Source organism: Numida meleagris, chromosome 7 (assembly GCF_002078875.1).
Source record: "Numida meleagris isolate 19003 breed g44 Domestic line chromosome 7, NumMel1.0, whole genome shotgun sequence".
NCBI classification, from domain to species: Eukaryota; Metazoa; Chordata; class Aves; order Galliformes; family Numididae; genus Numida; species Numida meleagris.
Genome location: NC_034415.1, coordinates 6,462,531 through 6,485,055, shown reverse-complemented (window position 1 = coordinate 6,485,055; position 22,525 = coordinate 6,462,531). Strand labels below are relative to the sequence as shown.

At 47.3% G+C, this 22,525-nt stretch overlaps 1 protein-coding gene across 1 annotated transcript in view; it reads right to left on the bottom strand.

The window, feature by feature from the left end:
* ACBD6 (acyl-CoA binding domain containing 6) overlaps positions 1-22,525 on the bottom strand; it is a 72,668-nt gene that overhangs the window by 11,987 nt on the left and 38,156 nt on the right. Inside the window, exon 7 of the mRNA XM_021404951.1 lies at positions 20,140-20,229. Within this exon, the coding sequence (XP_021260626.1) occupies positions 20,140-20,229 (90 nt within the window). The remainder of the gene's footprint in view (positions 1-20,139; positions 20,230-22,525) is intronic.

Genomic DNA, 22,525 nt, shown 5'->3' with positions numbered 1-22,525 from the left:
CCATCACCCATCCCCTGAGCCCCTTGGAAGCAAGTGTTGATGCATTAATCTTCGTGACTGACAGAAACAAACTGCGAACGGAAGCTTCCACGGGGAACCTTTATATATTTGGAACCGAAACGTTGCTTGAAAACATAAAGTTAAGGGCTCACTTTGATTCCGTTCATTCATCAGAAGCGTCGCTGGTCAGTGTCATTTCTTCCCTCCCGAGAGCAAGAGCACCGAATGCAAAGAGCGTCAGCCCCGAGCACAGCCCTGCAGGACGGTGAGGACTGCTGTGGTCAATAATGAACTGGCCTTGTGCTTCCCTTGTGCAGCCCTCCCCAGCCGCGGTTTCGCCGCGCTGTCCTCCTGACCCGCTTACCACCACTCGGGGTGCCGAGCTGGCCGGGCAGGGCGAATGCTTCCGCACTGGGACACTTCCCAAAGCCATCAGGCAGAGGGGTCAGGTTGCTGTGTGGTTTTTTTTTTTTTTTTTTTTAAAACCACACAAGCTAATGCTTTAAGAGTGTCTTGATGGAATCAGGGAAATTGGATTGTCCCCCCATTTGCTGGCCTAAAACAAGCCTTTTTTTTATTTATCCCATTAGAGGAACACAAGAAAAACCTTTTAAATGTCACTAAAATTCCCCCTGCATTGCAAAACCCAGTCAAAAGGGTTTTAATTTTCCCCGAGACCTCTTAAGTAATGCAGTGTGTCAAGGTTTAATACATTGCGGGTAGGGGATTGTCTGCAGCCCGTGCTGTTCCACCAGGGTGACTCCGGAGGGTCGGTCCTGTTTGCTGGATCGGGTCCTCGGCCGCGCTGAGCTCCTCAGTGTGCAGCACTGAGGTCGGTTCTGGCGGTGAGGAGGGAGATGTGGTAAGGGGACGGGATGGATCTCGTCCTGGGGTCCCCAAAAACGCAGCAGAGCTGGCCCCTCACCTGCCATTTCGGGGCTGCGAGTTTGGGCGCTCTGGTTTTGTGAGCGCCTGTAATTTATAGGCTTTACTTATTTATTTACGAGGACTAAAGAGACTTGGCAAGAGGCACTTATGTATGCTGACACGAGGCTCCGAATTCCCCTGGAGTATTTAATATGACAGACATCAGCTTAATACCAGGGATGGAGCCCAGAACTGACAAGTGGAAGCACACAAAGCCTCCGTGCTGTGAGAGAAGCACCGAGCGTGGCAGGATGAACTCCAGCAGCCCCAGCACTGGCACTTCGGTGCCCCTCGAGCTGCTCAGGGGTGCCCAGAAAAATCACTGGGAGCACTGCTGAAATAAGCCTGTTTGTGTGGTTCTCCAGGGTGTCCTAACAAGTCTGAATCTACGTGTCAAAGCATCAGAATTGGGACTGGAAGCATCCTCCGGGCTAGATGGGGCCAGCAGCAGTCATTTAGGGCTGCTGGCTGCATAATTCCCCCCGTGCCCCTACTTTTTGGGGGACATGGGGAAATGGAGGGCTACGTGTGGCTGAGCCCAAACCCATGGAGAACTGGTGAAGGCGCAGAGCCAGGCAGGGCGAGGGAGAGGAGGGGAATCACAGCCCCTCACTGAGCCGCAAGAGAACACACCCCTGAGATTGAGATGCTGCCTCCTGAGCTTCCCTTTAGGGCCACATAATCTACTTTACAATACGTCAAAATTCAGCACGAAAATCAGAAAAAGGGGGGAAAAGCCCCCCGAAAGGGCTGGTTACTGGAGCAAGGGCTGTGTTAAAAGGATCAGGAGGTGGGGGGCCCAGGGGGTGGTGGTGGGGGGAGGGAATGGGATAAAGTAGCGGGTCTAATCAAATCAGTTTAAAAAGCTGCAGCCTCTCTGAGTTAACCTTGCCAATCAGCGCGCCAGCGGGAGCATGTCTGCGCACATTAAAGCGGGAGCGCGTCCTTGAACCCGCAGCCTGCTCCGTCCTCACCGCAGCCCACGCGGATGCGATCACAGCAGAGAGCAGCCCGGGCTCGGGGCTGCCTGCCCATGCCTGAGCCCAGCTCAGCGCCCTGGGGCTGCTCCCCGAGGGGAGCTCGGGGGGGATTAAGCCGGCAAGAGTTGGTTTAAAAAAAGACCAAAAGAAGAGAGGAAACAAAAGGAGGAACCCTCCCCTTGACGAATGCGGTTGCATTGAGGCTGGCAGCTGCGAGATGCATTACTAACCTCCGCTAATGACTAAGGGCACAGAAGTCACTTTAAAATAAATATTCACCAGGAATTACACGGGTAATCTAAAGGGATTATCCTGCTGCCTTAACAGGTCCATAAACTAAACGCTAAATGGTCTACACAAGTGTTTGCATTAATTCTGACCTAAATCAACCCTCCCGCTAAAAGCCAGATTCAGTTTTGGAAAGAGCGTGTCTGCTTTCAGTTAGCACGCCTGTGAATGTCCCCGGATTCTTGCTTTCCCAAAGGAAAATTGGGATGGAGCTGCTGGAAGCCGCGAGCGTGCCAGAAAGCAGGATTGCTCCAGCAGAAATGCACGTCCGGAACAGAGGTGCCCACGTCCCAAGTGTCGGCTCCAGCACACGGTGTGAGCCCAGCACGGGGAGAAGGGTCAGCAGAGCAGCGCTTGGGGCACATGCTTCAGCCCTTTGGATCTCTGTAATCCTTTCAATCCGGAACCCTTAGCCTGTGTACCCGAACCAGCCAGCATGTGTAGCTCTGAAGACAGCTATTTCCCTATGGCACACTAAATTCAGCTTTTAAGAATGCAACAAGGCTGAGAAGAGAAGGACTCAGTGACCGTTACGGGTCCCTTGCAACTACTGTTTTTTTTTTTTTTACTACTACAGACTACTGTTTTTAAAGAAGATGAATTTTCCCCTTTTTAAATGAAGAGTTTCCAAGTTTTCTTCAGATTTTGTAAAGGAACAACAATGAGCGTATCCTCATTCACCCTGCACAAGCCTGAGAACATCACTTCAGGCCCTGAAGCAGCGTTGTGGGAGAGCCTTGCTATGGAGAATCACAGAACTGTTTGAGTTGGAGGGGACCCTTAAAGGCCACCTGGTCCCTGCCCTGAGCAGGGACACCCACAGCTCCATCAGGTGCTCAGCACCCATCCAGCCTGACCTTGGCTGTCTGCAGGGATGGGGCACCCACACCTCTCTGGGTAGAACGGGTGGCTGCGGACTCCTTCTCCTTTGGGCAATCTTTTCTGATGATGGCAAGACAAAAAGTTTGAAGCCCTCCTTTTACTGCTCCTTCCTCCAACCACAGTGACCCCGTGAAGGGAGCAGTCCCCAGGTCCCTGTGATTTTATGCAGCTGGAGCAACTGTGCGCCAGCATAAAATTCCAAGATAGACAGCTTCCCTTGGTGGCTTCTCACACCTTGAGTGCTCAGGAGACAATACCCTTCTCCGAGAAGAGGCACGGTGCTACCGAGTGATGGTACATATTAATTTCTAAAAGAGGATTTTAATCATGCGACGTCCTCTGCAGTCGCACAGAATTTAATCTCATTGCTGACAGTGGGTGATGGGGGAGCATGTTAAGTGGAAAAGTTGTATTCCAGCCCTCCCTGCAGATGCGTGCTCCCGGCAGACCCCGGGAGGATGGCACAACCCACCACGGTCTCTCCCTGCTGAGCAGCCCTGGCTGAGGGCCCCCAGCACAGCACAGCCCAGCAGAGACGCAGCGCGTTCCCAACCTCCCGTGCGAGGCTCACCTACACGTCCTAACACGGTTAGCATTTATCAAGGCTTACTTTGCCAATATTGATTTATTCATCTAGGCAAGACCCGGGGATACATGCACGTCATACTGCCGGGTTACAGACGTTGAGACACACAGAACGCCCACCCCTCTGGCTGGTGGCTCAAGGTCAAGCAAGGAACGCGGCCCACGGCAGGATTAGCTTCAGGATGCTGAGCTCCTCACGCTGTGCTGTGACCATTAGGACATGCTGTCCTTTGCCACACGAGGTCTTCCCCCTTCTCATGCGATCTGCACTCACCTAAGCCAACATCTAAGAATCTTGCCTTCTCTGAGTAACACGGGAAGGGAAAAGAATCCAGAACCAAAGCCTGAAAGCCCCAAGCTGTGAGCTGAGACCCCCCATAAATATATTTGAAATTAGGGCAACTTAAGTGATGGCTCAAGCAGAAAACAACTCACAGGATCACAGAACAGCTCCTGTTGGATCGTTGAGCTCCAACCCCTGCCGTGTGCTGGCTGCCCCCCAGCTCAGGCTGCCCAGGGCCCATCCGTGGCCTGGGGCACCTCCAGGGATGTGGCACCCTCTGGGCAGCCTGAAATCCATACAATCACTGCAGATAAATGAAAAAGACATATGTTTTCAGGCAGCACGCATTAGATGCCTACTTTCTGATGCATAAGTTCCATGCAAAACTCCTGTAACAACTCTTGCGAGGTACAAGAGCAGCTCTGAGCCACCTCTGGATAAAAACAAGGTATGAGGCAATGGATCTACTACCTCTAAAATCCCGAGGAATCTGAAACAATGACAATTTGCTTTTGTACACAAAATCCATGTCTGCATTGTGAAAGCACTGCAGGAAGTTAGGGGTACGAGTGAGAGCTGCACGTGTACACCTGATGGAACCGCTTTCACAGACACAGAATCCTGCAGAAAATCATGGTTTTCCAACCTTACTGATTCTCTGATTCTGTGGCATAAGTGCCTTTTTATTTTCCCCCTTCCAAACCCACGCCCATTGTAAGAGGTACAGCGGGAGCACGGCCAACCCCGGCACACCCACCCCAACCCGCAGCCACTGCGCAGCCCTAATGCATGCAGCCCTCTCCCAAACAGAGCACATCCCTTAATGCTTGGAGCCCTTTAATGTGTCCTATTTTCTTGCATTAACCAAGCAAACATTACAAAGCGGGTCCCCGTCACAGCCTGACCCATTTTGAGAGCCCACCGAAGCCAAACTGACTTTTATTTCTTAGAAAAACAAACAAACAAACAAACAAAAAAACAACAACAGGGCTTCAATATAAAGCAACCAGTTGCAGCCTTGCGGGATTAGTTGGATGAACCCGTCAGCAGATATAATCAGCTTAATGGCAACAAAGATCACGGCACAGTGAGTGCAGCTGTGAGACTCAGGCATTGCACCGAAGGGACAGGTTTGCACGGGGCCGGGCTGCTCTCCTTTATTTCCAGCCTTTTTTCCTCTCTCTCTGCAGTCAGCAGCCCCATCAGCTCCATTAGCATGAAAGAATTAAGGAGGGGAATGGGTAGGGTGGAGCAATTTACGTCCGCGGGTCAGCATGCTTGCACAGCGGCATATAATTCAATTAAATGGACAAATAAAGCAGTGCTAGTTGTTTTCCAAACTCCGGTTAATTTTAAGTTAATTCCCACCCCGCTGTGGGCTGAAGGGCTGCCTGCTGGTGTCTGAGCAAGAAGCTCTGGTTTTGAGGCATCTCAATTCACGGCTTTCACCAGTACATCCAGGCACCAGCCACAAAGTAAGCAGCGATACCTTAACCTATTCATAGAATCCTAGAATGGTTTGGGTTGGAAGGGACCTTAAAGACCATATCGTTCCAACCCACTGCCATTAACTATTCTGTTTTTGGGGCTTGGGGTTTCACCCAGGAAAAATCCCCTGAAATCCAGGTGAATGCAGGTGATACAGGTGGGGGTATAGACAGATGTTGCATGAATCTGTTATCTGGGGGAAACTGATGGATAGATGTGGCAGAGGGATGAACTTATTGAGGGAAAACCACCTCTGTACAACTCGTTTCTGCTCTTTTTTGCAGAATAAAGACTTTTTCCAGGACCAGCGACACAAAGTTCTGAAGTCTTTAAAATCAATCAGTGCCTGCAGATCCACGGAGCATCCCTTAGATAACACGTGCCTCAGTCAGAGCTTCCCTTGCAGAACGCCAGTTCAAAATTGTATGGAAAATGTGGAGTCATGGCCTGAACCACTGATGGAGCACCTGGAGGAAAGACCCAGTCAACCCTGGGAGCACAGGTGAAGGCAATTCACTGTGACAGGAAGGGCTGGAGCCTGGCTCCTCTTAGGCCTCATTTAAGGGCTGACTGCCATTGAGGAAAGGTTTTTTTCTGGAGATCCCTCCTTGGTGGAGCTTTTCCCTGTGAACCCAGAATCTTCTGATACAGGTGAGTGATCTACTTCCCTTCCTTTGTAGCAGCCTGCTATCGTGCTGGTCCTTCCACCTCTTTTGTAATGCCTTTTCCATTGTGTTGCTCTTTCTGATCACTACAAACACCCCCTGCCATCCTCCCCACCAGAAATACCTGCTGTTCTGCGTGTACATAATTTGTAAAGTGCTAGGCAAATAAGCACACTCCTAAAGGAAAACCTTATTGACAGGCCACCTGGCACTGAGCTCCCAACCCACCAGGAATGTCAGGAGGCCAGATCTGCATGTGTCAAGTCCATCATCTTCAGATGCTTTCAAAGTTTTGCTTTTTGTGACTGTACAAAACGCATCCCTGGAGCCATTATATGAATTAGTTGGAAAGGGTGGGGGAGAAGGAGGAGCGGTTAAGAACGGCCATACACCCTTATGAGGACACATAGAAGCAGCTGGCTCTGAGATATTAAGAAAGGGGAAAAAAAAATTAATCACGTTGGCTAGGAAAAAAACCTGGCATCAGCACAGCCACCTTGTCATAAGGCAGATATTAATAATGTGAGCCTCCAGGGAATGCTCTGACATCTGAGAGATCCACTTGCTGGCTATCACAACGCGGGCAGGTTTAACTGATGCCTTTTTGAAACCTTCTGAATCTCAGTCTTAAGCACTGCTTAGGAATTTTTTTTTTTTTTGCAGCAAAATGAAACCCTCAGTGTTGAAGATCAACCGTTCAACGCATTACTCTCTTTCCTAGGTGTTAAAAAGTGCGTGCAGGGGAAAGCAGTGCACCTTGCTGCTTTTCACCATGGCCACAGCAGAATGGAAGAACGTCCAGAAAGTGGATGCAGGAACATTGGATGCTGGAGCTGTAGATAGCAGGTGATTAGGACTTTAGGAAAACAACATGGTGTGTTCAAGAAATGCATAGATGTGGCACTGAGGGACGTGGCTTAGTGGGTAATACTGGTGTAGGTGGTTGGTTGGATCTGATGATCTTAAAGGTCTTTTCCAATCTTAATGGTTCTATGATTGTAAAAGGCTGCTTTTCCAAAGACACCTGGACACCTCATCCCAACGGAGCGTGACAGCCGGAGCCTGACTGCTGTCAGCCAGAGCAGTGTGGGGATCTCTCAGCACCGCATCAAAAACAGAAATCCCCAGGGCTAGAGTTGGACTTAAAGTTGGTGACACAAAAATAAAGCTTTAATACTGATGCCCCACTGAGCAGCAGCAATAGCTGGAACTTGCATTTTCAAGAAAACGTATTTAATGAACAAAATATGGCAAAATTCTCTCTCTTTTTTTTTTTTCCTCTCATTTCTGCAGAGCAGCAGAAATCCTTCTTCCCTAATGCCTTGAAAATGAGCCATGATAACGGAGCCACCAAATTGCTTGAAGAGTGCTGCTAAGAGCAACCCACAACACAACCTTACATAGATCTTCTCATCTCTTGGACCATCCATGACTACCTCCAACTTCAGGTGCACAGTCAACTCACTAAAACATCAGCAGCAGCTACAAAGCAAGCATCTCCAGGATAGAATGATGACTGAAAAATATGGAGGTGGGTCTTTACATGCTATTTGGTGATGCAGGGGATGCTGCTGTAGCAGCTAGCAAGCAGTCACATCAAATAAGATGGGTTGCAGCTGGCAAGCCTAGCTGGGCAATTCCCCAGCTGGGAAATATCGCAAAGGCACGCTCCATTTAGGAGCAGCAAACTCTGATGTTGAAGTGGATGATGACCCCCTGGAGAGCAGCTGGGCACAAGGCAGAAAGCAGCATCCCTGAAGAAAAGCAGGGCCACCATGAGTGCCACTGTCTGCTCAGATTTAGGAATAATTCTGCAGCCTGTTAAATCGCCCTGTCCCAAGAGGACACACTTTCTGCACGGGGTACAGCTGTGATACATTCCTATGCAAATGAATCAATTTTCTCTTTTCCTCTATGAAAAGTCTCCCATTTTTTCCCCATCACTGAATTCATCTCCCAATGGATTTGATAAAAACCAACACCGATCAAAGAAAGGGATGCATTCAGCCTGGAGATACGTGTAGGTAAGAGTCCCATTGATTTCAGTAGGGAACTCGCGTGTTTACCCTTCATCAGAAGCCCTTGGTAATGACACCTTACCAGCTTTTAAGCCCTCACTGTAAGAGGACCCTGCCAGGACTCAGTGTCACTGCTGGCACTGCCTGGGAAAGTGCCGAGCCAAGAATGCCATTTTTCTGCTGATCTCTCTTTCCTCCGCTCTTACTTCCACTCCCTCAACCTTTCCATCCACCCTACCTGTCGCACCGCATCTGGTGCCAAGGGGAACTCTTTGGGATAGGGACAGTGTTTGCTCCTGCCTGATGCCTTGACTGGCACTGCTACCAGCTGCAACAAAGAGCTCAGGGCAAAACTGACCTATCGATGTGCCTATATTTCTCATAGTTTCTCTGTGATTGTGTAGTTTTTCTTAGGTGAATTCAGAGAGTTGTTCCACATTACTATGTATGTGTGCACAAGAGAGCCACGCGAGCTGTTACAGACAAAAAGGGAAAGTAAGGTGATGCAAAATGGGTCAGAATGAATGCTTCCCACATATGGTCTAGTTCACATCATCTTCAGTTTTAGACTCTAATAGATACATATGCATAAACCACAACATAAAGACTGATGACCTCAAGGTGCTGTGGTTTAGGAAGTTGTTTCTTACCAGCTGATGAGTGCAGCTGACCACATCCATGCTGAACTTTTCCATCCAAGGAGAAAAATTAATGAGCGTAAGTCATTACGCTCTCAGCTTTTCTGCTGCTGTGAAGCATTCAGATCTAAATGCCTTCATGGTTGGCATTAACCTCGCTGCTTTGCAATTAAGGCTGGAGGTGCAGGTGCCCATGATCACCTCCTGTTGTTCAACAAGAAGCGCTCGGTTATCAAGCTATGAAAAATCGATCACCTGCAATTGCTGAGCCCTAACTTCACACGGCTCTTCTGAGTTTGACCACTGGAATTTAAAGTGCAATGCTCGATTTCACACCGCTTCAGAAGGCGAATTGCCATGTAATCGGTGAGCATCGCTTGGAAATATCCTGACAAAGGCACTGGGAATAGGGCAACACAGAGAATGTAACAGGACAACTCCTGCAGATCTGGCTTCAGCCTCAGACTTCATGTGAGTGTGACTGATAAAATCTTGAGTTCAAAAAGAAAAAGGAAAGAAGAAGGTGGAATTCCTGCAGGCAGGTAACCCTGCCCCTGGCTGAGTCCATGTGCCTAGCGAGCCTTCTGTGCAGCATGCTGCAGCCTACCGCTTTCTGAAATGCTTCTCTGTGTTGCAGAAAGCCAACCACTCACACCTCCTTTCTCACTGTCTTCCTTTCTGTTCATTAATCACTACCTTGTTATGAAAGCCCAGCTGAAGGGGTGACATTTCTCACTGAGCACCAAGCCAGGGCAGGAAAATAGCTCTGGAGCTATTCCTCCTCTCCATGCATGCACAGCCACCTCCAGGTCCAGCCCAGCCAGGGCTGCTGGGGACACGTGCACGCCATGAACCAGTCCTCCGAAACCAGCCTGGATAACAAGAGCCTTTAGCACTATTGTTATTCCTTCCCCTTTCTTTTTGAAAATACTGCTGGATGTACAAAAACGGAACGAAATATTGTAGGAGGGGGGAAAAAAAATCAATTCAAATAAATTTGCAAAGTGTTCAGTTAGAGCATCTCACTTAGAGCAGCCGCTTCTTAGTTTTAGGGCGAGTAATTGCACTATGATCACAGCACTAACACAATGCATGGAGGAGGTGACAACATTTTTAGGGGTATTTATTGGAAGCGTACTAAATTCAGGACTGTACCCCGCAAATTAATTTTCAAGGGTGGCAAAAGTCAGCTGGCTAGGGCTGTTACTGCTAATAGCTAGAAAAGAGCCACTTAATCACTTTGCATTTTTATTTGTAGAAGATAAAGAAACATTTCTTTCCCTAATAGTTTCATGCTTGTTTCATCTCATTTCATCTGGACTGCAAGATCTGTCTAATTTCATTTGATCCGTTTTCTCAGGGTCTTAGAACTACCATATTTTTATAATCTTGTTATATCCGTGAGATAAAAAACAATTATTTGCCCCATCATTTCCCAAATGGGAAAACAAGACGGAAGAAAATCGAGTGACTTGTTCAAGGTCATGCAGCGTTCTGTAGCAAAACTGGAGAATTAGAAACCTGAACTCAATTCTTAATGCAGCCATAGAGGGAACTTCCTCACCGAAGCAACGGGGGCTCTGCACACTTTGGTTGCTGGTTCTGACCATTTCAAATAGCAGGTCTGCATTACAGGTGCATTTCTATGCTGAGAAAAAAGAATGGTAGTGTTCATATTTCAAGTTTTTGCTCCAAAACCTTATCAGAGCTATGATTCAAGTTATGGGGAAATACCCATTTCAAAGTTCTGTACGTTCAGCATATGCATGGCACAACACAAGAATTGTTCGGTGCGATGGTATGCCTGTATTTCTCTGTTAGCTTCTATATCAGCATGAAAATTGCAACATAAATTACTCAAAAACCAGACTAGTGGAGTGGAGGTGAAGAGATCTGCTGATTTTTGGCAAGCCAGGCGTTAACAGGTGCTTTAGCCTTTTCCAGCATTAATGGGGAGGAGGGAGCACAGCAACCAGGCACTGGCTGCGCCCGAGCTGCACTTTCCATCTCACTTCCAAGCCGTGCTGAAGTACATTGGCAGAACAACATCCATCAGAGATGTACCGACTGCTGACCACAGCAATATTTGTCCTCTACAAAGAGGATACGAGCAGAATAGTTGAATCTGCATAAATATTGCATTAATAACAAACGGACTGGGTGAAGATAGCATTTTAATACTGAACACCAGCTGAAGGACCTACCTGCTTCAGAGTTCAGAGAAGCTGCTTAGGTTGTTGCTACTGATGAGTGCTGCGGTGCCCACAAACAGGGCAGAGCTGCCACAGGACTCAGGCTAGGGCCTCGCTGCTTCCCCTGGGATCAGCCAGTGGCCAGTGCTCAAAGTCACCCTGCAGAGCCATGGGTAGGGAGGGGGACCCAGATGTCACCAGCACATACAGACCCATACAGACAGAGGGGACATCTTGCAGCTCAGAGCAGAGACACTCCATTTCTGAAGAACAGGTGAAACCCCGTTTCTGCTGGCTTCTCTAACACGACAGATCTTCCTTGGTGGCTATTTACACTTCCCCCTTCCAACTTTCCCCTCTCCTCTTCTGTAAACACGCTATAAATACAGACTTGGCATACAGCTCAGCTCGCCCATCCTAAAGGTCTTTCTCTGGACAAGCTGTGATTTAGCTCCAGGTTCCTGTAAGCCTGAGCAACTTCTTCCAACCTCCGTCAGCACTAATGTGACACGTGCCCTTGTGCCGCTTCCGAGAGGCCCTCACCTGGAGGAACCGAATCCAAGTTCCAGCATGACTCATGTGGGCTTCTTTATGGGCTTCCTTCTGCTGTGGCTCCTCAGGGTTTTGGAGGAACACCGACAAAAGTCACCCTACCCCGCTCATGCCACAGGACGCTGCCCTTAACAAGACCAAGACCTCTGACCAGTGTCAGATAATCCGTCACTATAAGCTACTTGTATCCAAGCCAGATATTTATTGCTATTGATCTGCCTGGTCCCAGCGAAAGACTTTTGTTCTCCCAACCCGGGACTTTGACCTCAATTAAGTTATGAATTTCAATCCGATAGACTGCTCCACTTACCCTGCTGCTCTCCCTGACTGGATTAATTAGAATTAGCTAGGCTGGGAGTCACCCCGAGCGCCTCATGGATCATGTTATTTTAATAATAAATAAAGAGACGGCAGCAGCATACAAGGAAGGATTCTGAAAGATTGTTCATCCAAAAGCATCACTCAGAACCTGCCAATACTAATTTCTCTGAGTTTGATTACCTCATTTACTTCTTTTTATTTCTATTCATTAATTGAGTTTTATCCCCCATTACTTCAGCTCCCCAAATGTGCCCTTCCTATAAAGGAACCAGACACGCACTTTGCCGTTCCAAAGTTTTATTGCTGCAGCTCATCAAAAGTATAGTTAGCAGGAATGGAATAGTCATTAAGCATTTAATAATCTAATAGTGCTGAGAAAATATATATATAATAGGGGAAGGGGACGAGGCAACCCTGCCTAGCGCCATGAAGCGTGCACTAAGCACTCTTCCCACAGATAGTTAATTGGCTGGTGGACAAATCGGAGCGTCTTCAAGAAGGTAACATCTAACACTGGAGAAAATGCATCTATCAATTAGGATATTTTCTGACAGCACAAGAATGCCTTTGGAACGAGACTAAAACGGGTTGAATATCAAAGAAATTTGATTGGCAAGGGGAAGTTTTTGAACTAGTGAGTCGAGGCCTGATAGCTACATTATCCTTATTACTTCTCTTTCTGTATAAAAGCAATTACATACTTGAAGATGTCGGGTTGCCCAGGACTGTACTGAAATGGATTGTCTCAGCCAGTCATGTCACAGACATACTACGGAGTTATTGACCCAGAAATGAACACTTATTTGTCACGCTCATTTTAATGTTTAATTGGCTGGAACAGGAGAAACAGATTTAGATGATGGAAGTTTACCAATTTCTCAGGCGCTGGAACTCAGCTTGCAGATAGCCAGGTCCTGACCTGAGAACAAACGCAGCAGAAAGCTTCAAAGCACCTTCCAGCTTCACCTGCGTTCAGGCCTTCATTTTGTGAGAAACCTTTCTTAGGACAGGGAGATTCTAGCCAAGCTGAGCTGATTACAAGGGAAGGCTGAATAGGAATAATTCACAAAATTGCTGGTGGCCATTCCAAGGGATTTGTGAGAGTTGTCTATGGTACCACCAGCTCCGCATTCAACAGCAGTTAATAAACAAAAAGGAGGCATTACAAGAAAGAGTAAGAAAGCACCATTATATTGCTTTGTGAAATTTCATATTGCACTTACACCTGGGGCACAGAGAAGAGCTACATCTGAAAGAAAACATGGATGAGTTGATGGTTGGTGTATGGGAAATGTGGAGTCATGGCCTGAACCACTGATGGAGCACCTGGAGGAAAGACCCAGTCAGCCCTGGGAGCACAGGTGAAGGCAATTCACTGTGGGACTGGAAGGGCTGGAGCCTGGCTCCTCTTAGGCCTCATTTAAGGGCTGACTGCCACTGAGGAAGGATCTCTTTCTGGAGATCCCTCCTTGGTGGAGCTTTTCCCTATGAACCCAGAATCTTCTGATACAGGTGAGTGATCTATTTCCCTTCCTTTGTAGCACCTTTCTATCATGCTGGTCCTTCCAGCTCTTTTGTAATGCCTTTTCCATCGTGTTGCTCTTTCCAGTCATTACAGTTGGACTAGATTATCTTAGTGGTCTATTCCAACCTCAATGATTCTATGGAAGAACTAGAAATGATTCAAGGAGGTGCAAGGTTACCAAACAGCTTCCAAGCAGGGTACAATTAAATGAGTAATTTACGATTAAACTTCTCAGTCTGACAAAAGTGATCAAGAGGACTCAAGGAGGCCACTAAAGTCAACAGCAGGACAGAGAAAGCAAGTGGGGAAACAATTACTGTTTCTCATGACACCAGAACGATAGGCTATCACATGAAATGGTTGTGGCAAGTGTGAAGCAAATGCACAGAAAAACCACAGAACTATCACTGGCATAAAAGGCTGGGATCCAAACAGGTAGGAGAGAAATCTATCAAAGAAAAATCCAGGAGTGCAAAGAAAATAGAAGTGGTTCAGGAGCCTCCAAGCCACAGATTTCAGGTAAATGTATTAAAAAATCACTTATGCTTATTCTGTTCTGTCCCCTTAGCATTTACCCTTCCTTCTGCTGGAGACATGCTACTGTGCTAGAAAGACTCCTGCACTGACAACTATTGCCCTGGATGCAGAAAAGAGATGCAGATGTTAAGAGATAGGAATCTCCTAAATGAGCTTTGCATTTTCAAGTGCCATTTTGCCACTTACAACCCATGAAGCCAAGCAACAGGCGTGAATCAGTAAAAATCTTACCTAAAACCTTTAAGAAAGAAAACAAAGAATTTCTGTCCCAGCATTCAAAGTGCCGGAATAAAGTCAAACTTATTTAGAAAAACTAGCAAAAGTACTTTGCATCAAAGCCTGCAAATTCAAGATGCCCCAATGATGAGCTCAGAGTTTATTTTTCTCACCAAATAGGAAGAGATAACTGACAACATACGAGTACAAAATTCCATTTGGGAAGCAAAATCAGACTTTCTCATGTTGAAAAGTCCTCAGGGAGAAGGTCACTGGTGGAATTTAGTTCCTTCAGAACAGGGAAAGCTGAATGCAAATGCTCCAGAAACCACCTCTCCTGAGCAAAGAGTGGCTGGTTGCTTGGTAAAGATTGTTCCTCCAGCACACCCCGATGCCTGGATATAGGAAATGAGGTAAGGCTACAGACCATTCCTACACGATGCATTCACCTGAAAAACCAGCTCGGCTGCCAGCGGTATCCTGTTTGTGCAGCTAACCAAACACCTTAATGAGGGGCTAAAGCACTTCCAACAATGCCTTCACAAATTGCAGGTACTTTAACATGTGCTTATTTCAAAGATGACCCTGGGACAAAGGGGCTTGGGACCAACCCATGTCCTCCCAGGGAGGCATTCGAGGTAAGGGTGATTCCTGCATCTGCGAAGACACAGACACGCAGTAAGGAATAAGACATCTCTTTCAGCTCTGCAACAGAGCGTGCCAGCCAACACAGTGCCACGCACACCTACCAAACGTCTAGCTGTTGCTGGCTGTGCCTATGAGCACTGTCAGAGACTGCAGCCATCCCACACCAGTGCTGGCCCTGCTGAGTGCCTGCCCCTTTGCAGGAACAAGGTGATGCCCACGTGCCACACAACCTCACAGTGACTCACGGAAGCGTGCTGCGGTCCCTGGATTTAATCCCTGCATTTTGATTACCCTGAGAGCAGCTGTAGATCTGGAGGGTATAACAGTGAGGACTACTGCTGGTTCTTCAGGACTGGCTCCTGGATTTCACTTTTTCAAATGCCGGTTTTGCACGGCGAGGTTGAAAGGGCTGTGTGGGTCCTGAAATGACCACTGGAACCACGCAGAAGCACTCAGCTGTCTCAGCCTGCTTTGCAGGCAATGCTGCACGCACTGCCTGAGCAGAGGTGCCAACTGCTTTGCTGCACCAGCAGTGAAGCAATGATTCATATGCCTACAGGGAGCAGAAGAAACAAAGGCTGTACATGTCAAGCTGGAAGATGCGAAGAGACAACGCAACAAAAAACTGGTGTGCACAGGCAGAAGGAAACTACTTCTTGTCCTTACAACACACAGCTTGTGCTGCTGAGACCCGAGGTGTCTTCAGAAGCTGAAGAGGAACCCAGGGATAAGTCTCTGTATCCCCCAGCGTATATTTAGAGCTGCAAATATTTTGCAAACGCTTCTGCTGAAAGGGACTTTTCTCCCAGTAGGTAAAATCAGCATCTGCTGAGTGGTGACCATTTAACATCCAACCTGCTGCCAATCTACATTCCACAGAGAGACCCGCAGGAGAGACATGGAGCTGTGCCACTTCTAATAACTGTGTGACTGGCACTATGTCAATGCTTTAATGTAGAAAGCTACCCTCTGTCACTAAGCAGATCTTTCCTTTCTTTTGGCTAATGGATTTCACACCCATTGGCAACAATGTCAAGACTGAAGGGGTGTAAGCCTGCAGTCTTCTGAGATCTCCTTGGCAAAGCTGACTACAGAAATATTAAGATAGGGACCGGGGGCTGTAAGGAAAGAAGGAAACTATTGTGGTTAATAATTCTGCTCTCATTACTCATTGCTTTGCCTTTCATCTTTGTTTAGTTTCTTCATCTGTTTCCCACTGCGCCTTCCCACTGCAGCAATGGTCAGGTCAGCAGAACCTGCAATGCTTGCTTGCTGAGAGCGTAACTATGCCAAACTTCTGCAGCAAGCTGCAGATCCAGGAGAGGGTCCTCATGCCGTTATTAGCCAAGCTTTTAGCATATTTGGGGAAAATTTATACTGGGGACATTAAATAAAAGAGCACGCGGCTCAGATACTTTCCATTTCATTTTGACAAGGTTGAGAGAATGGTCCTAACAGGAGAGTATTTTGATGGCTGGCATCTCAGCTACAGGTGCAGGATGCGATTGCAGCAAAGCCAGTGGGCTGCATGGGCACATACACTCCCCATGGGGAGTGGAAAGCTGTGGAAGTGCAGAGAACCACCAAGATGCCCACATTGATCTCATCAACGCCTCTCTTAGATGCAGAGAAACAGGCAGGGAAAGGATGGATGCATGCTGGCTGGCTACCGCTTTGTCTGCAGCGCACCTCCAGTATGAGGCCTATGCAGATGCTGATGCAGCTCCCCTTTCTGCTGTGAAATCTGAATGAATAGGGTTAAGAAGAAGAAGAAAACAAACAGGCAGCGGCACGCAGTCTTTTTCTGGCTCTTTTTTACCCTGTCCACACAATCCTTCAAGAGTCAGGAAGACAGAAAGGCCATGCAAACAAAACAAAACCAACTGGCCACCAATCTTAGCAATCTTCAACACATCCGTAATTTCTACTTCATTTTTAGCTAATGGTGGAAATTAGTCTTTGGGCAGTTGATAAAAATCAACCTGTCTCTGCTGGGTTAGTACTGTGATCTGTGGCCCAGCAACTACCTCTAGTACAATTGATTTTCCTTTTTGGCAACCAATAGGCCAGTCAATAATAATGTTGTTTGAGAAGGATTGAGTCATGAGGGAGATGAACCCTCCCTGCCATTTATTATGTTTGTATTGTCTCCATCTGAAAAGATTTTTTTTTCCAATGAGGACGTGAAGGTATTGCAAGGGGACAGCTACTCCCCATCCCAGGCTCCAGAAGCACTCTGACTCAAAAGCACGTTAGCATGCAGATGGAGAGCTGCTGTCTGCTGGGGTTTGTGGCAGGGGACTGGGAGAAAAGACAGGCTGGGGAAGCAGCCACACTCCTCGTGCTGCTCTTAAAGGAAACAAGATACGCTTCAGGCAGCTGTGTAGCCTGGTGTGAATTAGTTCAAGGCACAGATGCAACATCCACCCAGGCACCAGAGAGCAACCAGCCCTCACTGCAGACAGCACGGGACGCTCGATGGCTTTCAGTGATACAGGTGGGTACAAATGAACAAAATAAAATTCACATGTACTGGCAACAAACTTCCCAACCTGCTGATTGCTAGCTTCAGTTCTCAAGTTTCCTTCCCAAGCCCCTGAGAGCCCATGGGTGACTGGAAAACTCACTGACGACAGGTGCGAAGTCTTCATACAGTGATCTGTGCCTTTACTAAGGATGTGAAAGGTCAGCAAACGAAGCAAACAGGTCAGTTATAACTCAGATCATCCCCAGAGTAGCCTAGTTATAGTACTATTTTCCATATACAAATAGCTTCCATAACGTTGATACGCTGCTTACTTGAACTGCACGATGATGTGCAGGGACAGCAAGGCTGGGACAAGTCTTGAGTTTACTGCTTTGATGTTACAAGATGCTACTTGCCATTCTTCCTCTCAATGAACAATTATTAGGCTATGAAGCCCTTCATCCTTCTTAAAACAGCATAGGGAACACAGAGGATGCACAGCTGCAGGGCAGCACAAAGCTGGGGTGCGATTCTGCACGTCCTGCATTCAGTGCCCCCTCTTCTCCAAAATCTCCTTTCCAAGGCCACAGCAAACACTGCAGGAAAAACTGCCACAACTGATGCTTCAACAGGGGAAAAAGGTTTTCCTTTGTCGCTTGACCTTCTGCAAGGAAAACTTATTCATGTCTTCATATATTTTAAAGCTAGAAATTGATATTACAATCATGCTGCCTGAGCCGCTTCGCAACTGCTGCGTTAAGAATATGCTCCTCTTCCCTCCCCTTCACCACTCAATTAAAAGCCTACATTTTAAGCAAGCAGAGCTGCAGTGGCAGGAGGCTGTTTTCAGCCTGATCCCCAGCACTGGGTATTTTCAGCAGGGCTCTGAAACACCCTACCACCACCCACTTGGAAATGGCCTCTGGCTCTGAAGATTTAGGTAATTCAATTGCACAAACGCCCCTTTTCAACAAGAAGAGAAGCCTGTTGCCTTTCTGTATCCCTTTGCCCATGGCAATCGGTTACCGCTTGTCAAATGTGCTATTAGAGCTAATTATGAACAATCAGAGAACTCAATGGCTGCAGCTTTTCGGTGACATTAATGAACCACCCTTTTGAAGCTGCAGTACCTCCATTTAAAACAAAAAGCACTGGCACTCCATCACTGCAGTCCAGGAGAGTGTGGTTATTCCCAGAATCGGAGCTGTTCGGAGCGTGCTATGAGAAGGAGTGGAGCCAGGCAACCTCTCCTCCTGCTCCAAGCTGTCTGTTTAACAACAAATAGATCCTGATCCAGAGGCTGCAAGTGCTTCCACAAGACGAGCACTGCTACGGGTGAACTAAAATAAGGCAGCAAACAGTGAGCAAGGCACATGTACAGGCTGGAATAATAGCACCACTGCTTCAGGTCAGCAGAGATCCCCTTACACTTAACCCACAGTTCTTTATAGCCCGTGCATTAACTGACAGTGCATTTGGTAATGTGTAATAGCAGACACCACAGTGTTTACAGCCGCTTAGGAAGCCAGAGTTTTTCCCTCCCCCTTTTTTCTTCAGGTTCCTCTTCAAGAACTCTTTCTGCTCCTTCTCTGGATGTGAATTCTCGGAGGGTAAAGGTCAACATAAAGAAGAAATAAACATTGGGTCACCGAGTCTCAAAACGTTATTGCAACTTATATATGGCTGAGAATAAAAACGCGCCTGCCTTCCCTGGGAACACACCTACGTGCAAAGCAGGACCTTTATAAAAATTCTCCTTTATTACCTTGGTGGAAAAAAAAAAAATCAAAGATTGATTTTCTTTTTATGGCCATTATTAACCTTTTGTTACTGGCCAAAAATAAACCGGTTAGAAAACGTGCAATACATCAAGAAAAAAGAAGAGGAAGAATTTAACAGAAAATTCAAGTTTGGAGAAAAATAAGACGATTCTCCCTTCATCCTTCTCTTCTAAGAGTCAGACTTTACCTCCAAAGAACTGAGGTATACATCCAAAAAGTGAATTCTCTGACTGCTGTACGGCGTTCCAAGCGGAACCACCTCCCAGGTGGTCAGGGTAAAGGGATGGGCAGCTGGTGGGCCCCACCTCCACCTCATTTCAAAGGGAAGCTCTTCCCAAATGCATCTGACACATCGCTTGCTAGAGTTGCTGGAAGGCTGGCTCTGGGCTGACAGCAGGGAATGCCATGGCACTGGGGCACCCCCCCTTATGCTGGCTCCGCTGCCCTCCTATGCAAGGAAAAACTATAAAACCCATTACAACTGAAACCTCCGAGGCTTAAGCACAGAAATAGGCATCTCACCTCTGCAGCTGTGCTTCCTAACATGCATCCCACTCACCATTCTGCTCAAACAAGGGTAAGAAAGACTTTTCTTTTAAACAAGGTATCGCGAGTGTGGTGAAGGTCCACTTTGTGCAAATTCCCACAGCACCTATCACAAGGCTGATGAAGCCACCTCCCTGCTAAGAGCCAGCAAAGTTGTCAAAAGAAGCGCATCCGTGTCCAAACTGGGCAGGAGAACAAAGCCTGGAAAAGCCAGGCTGGTAAAGAGCAGTCAATCATCATTTGACAGAAATATGTTGAACGATTATTTCCGAACACAATCACGATTACACAGGTCAGCCCTTCATTACGGCGAGCTGACAAAACTAGGAGCACTGTGTGGTGAGCGCGGGGAGCTTCCAGCTTGCTGGCCAGAAGGAACCACTTGTTGAGCTGCTGTTAAACCAGGGCAGCTCCCAGCCTGGTGTGTTACCCCCACACTGCTGCCCCTTCAGCTCAGACACTTTTGGGGTGTTCTCCTCTCTGATTAACGCTGTGAAGGAACTTGCTCTGGCGTTTTGGAAGAATTCAGTTGTGTGAAACACTTGGTCAGGAGGCCACAGGACAAACAGCACACAAGTTTCATTTCCATTCCTTTCTTACCTGGCTGTTAACGTCAGCAGCGTGCTGCAACAGTACTGAAACGAGCTCCTTGTGTCCTCTGTCGCATGCCCAGTGGAGCAGAGCCCTGCCCTGCAACATCCAAGAGAAAAGTAACAAAGCCAGTCAAAAAAAAAGCTTGGAGAATCGTACTTATGCTATGAATTGCTGAGTACAATAACAGAAATACACTAATATCAGTACGTAGCACCCTTGTGCTCTGGATCTGGACTCATACACTGTTCAACTTTTCATTCAGTCAGCACCAAACCCGCAAGTCAGTAAGGACTTGGAGGCAGCAAAGCATGAAAAGCAAGAGCCACAGCACGATTTGTGCTCCTCTGTAGATCTGGGATTTTGACACCTCTGACTTTTCTGGGCGGGAAGACTCGTGCTGCAAGGAGAAGACTTTCAGCGCTACCACTTGGACTGCAGGTCCCCAGCAGCTCGTTCCTTGGGCAGATATGAACCTCATCCCACGGGCCCTGCCTCTGCTGCAACACAAAGCTGACAGCAGGCAGGTAACACCCGCAGCCACCTCCCCGCTGTGTGGGAGCTGCTTCCACGCCTCCCAGCCCTGCAGCCATTCATCTTCCCTTCCCCTTTCTACAAACCCCGGCTCCTCAAGTCTCCTTTTTGCTTCCTGTTGGTGTCAATCCATCCTGGCTGAGCGCAGCATGCGGCACAAAGCCCTTGGAAACCCCTCCAACTCAACCCCCACCAACCGGTGGCTTCCAGGACGCCGCATAAAACACCCACAGGCCTCCACGGATGGAATCGGCTCCATCAGCCCACGCCTGCCTATAAATCTCTTGACGCAGCTGTGGTGAACAAGGTGAGCAACTCATTCATCCACTAATGGAGACTGCGAGCCAATTTCCCAACCGTGGTGCCAGCCCTGCAGGTGGGGCAGAAGATAGCTGCGGTGGAAGCTCACCCTTCTCCTCTTGGGCATCCTTCAGCAGGGGAGCACGGGCAGAACGTTATTTCGAGGGAGGATATGCCATCTCAGACACAAAGCATTAAGCTTTTTAACACACTTTTTGACCCAGCGAGTAATTAATTTTTGTAACACATAATTTTAATGTTACACTAATTAACCTTGAATTAGAATGAATTCTCTGACAATGGCTTTCCGTGGAAGCACCGATGACATCGGTGGGCCATTTAATGATTTATGTTCTTGCACTCAGCACCACAATCAACGTCTAAGAGAGGGAAAGAGCGCCATTTACAAAAGAATCTGTAAACATGGAAAGATCTTTAATTCATCTTTAGCATCCCTAGCTCAACTCTGGCCTGGTAATTACTCAAGAATGAGGATTTCAGTTGGGCAAGTGATGCCAGCTTCCTCGTGCCCGGTGTCTGTTTCAGAAGAAAGAAGCACTTCACCTGCAATATGCACAACAGCAATAAATACTTCAACTGATTATCCCTGTTTCTCTACACGTGCAACATAAAAACAATATTGTGATTACACAATTCCGATTTTCGTGCGATTGCAGTGCAAAATAAAGGCATTTCTATCCTTCCCATATATAACATGTTACAGAACAGTGGCTGCAACGTTTTGGTTTGCACTTGTCCCTGCACAAGCAGAACTTTATATTACTGGTGCTGATCTTGGTTGAGTCCAATGAAGGAAACTCAATGGTTCAGAAGGAACTGGGCTCCCATTGTGAGAACACAGCAGTACTGCAGCATGGCGCAACCGCTCCCTTCCTGCGGCTCTGGACGGCTGGTTCTGCTGTGAACGTCGCCTTTTGGACAAGACAAGAAACTGAAGCCTGATCATCTCCAGTCATTAAAAATCTCCTCGTGCTATTTGCAGGAGTATGGATTTCAAGTCTTGGGCCAATTCCATTTTGGGTAATTACACTCTGCTTACCTATATATTTTCTCTGCAATTCTAAATGGATACAATATTTTCCAATTAGTGCCTTAAATGGTTCTGCATTGTAATCGTGCGCTATTAAAAAGCTGACACGTTCCACCCAAGAAAGGGCTGCATCCTTGCAGCATCTTATCCCCTCAGCACAGGGTGGTGGGGACCCTCTCTGCAAGAGCACACCATCAGACACAGAAGTAAGAAGAAGGATCTCAACGTACTGACCATGTAACAAAAAGCACCGCTAAGGAACTTAAATTTAACACAAGATTTTATTCATGGCTGTTTGCATTGAACCAGGCAAATGAAAATCTTCAGCAGTCCTAGTTATACGTGTGTATTTAAGACAGCTAGAGAGCTACAAAGTCTACTTGTCTCCCAGGTCTTCCTTAAGGAAAAATAATTTAATGATAAACCAACTGAACGTACAATCTCCAACTCTCCTGCACAGCTTGGCTATCACCTATACAGGTTGAAAACAGCCTGCACAGCTGCTACTTT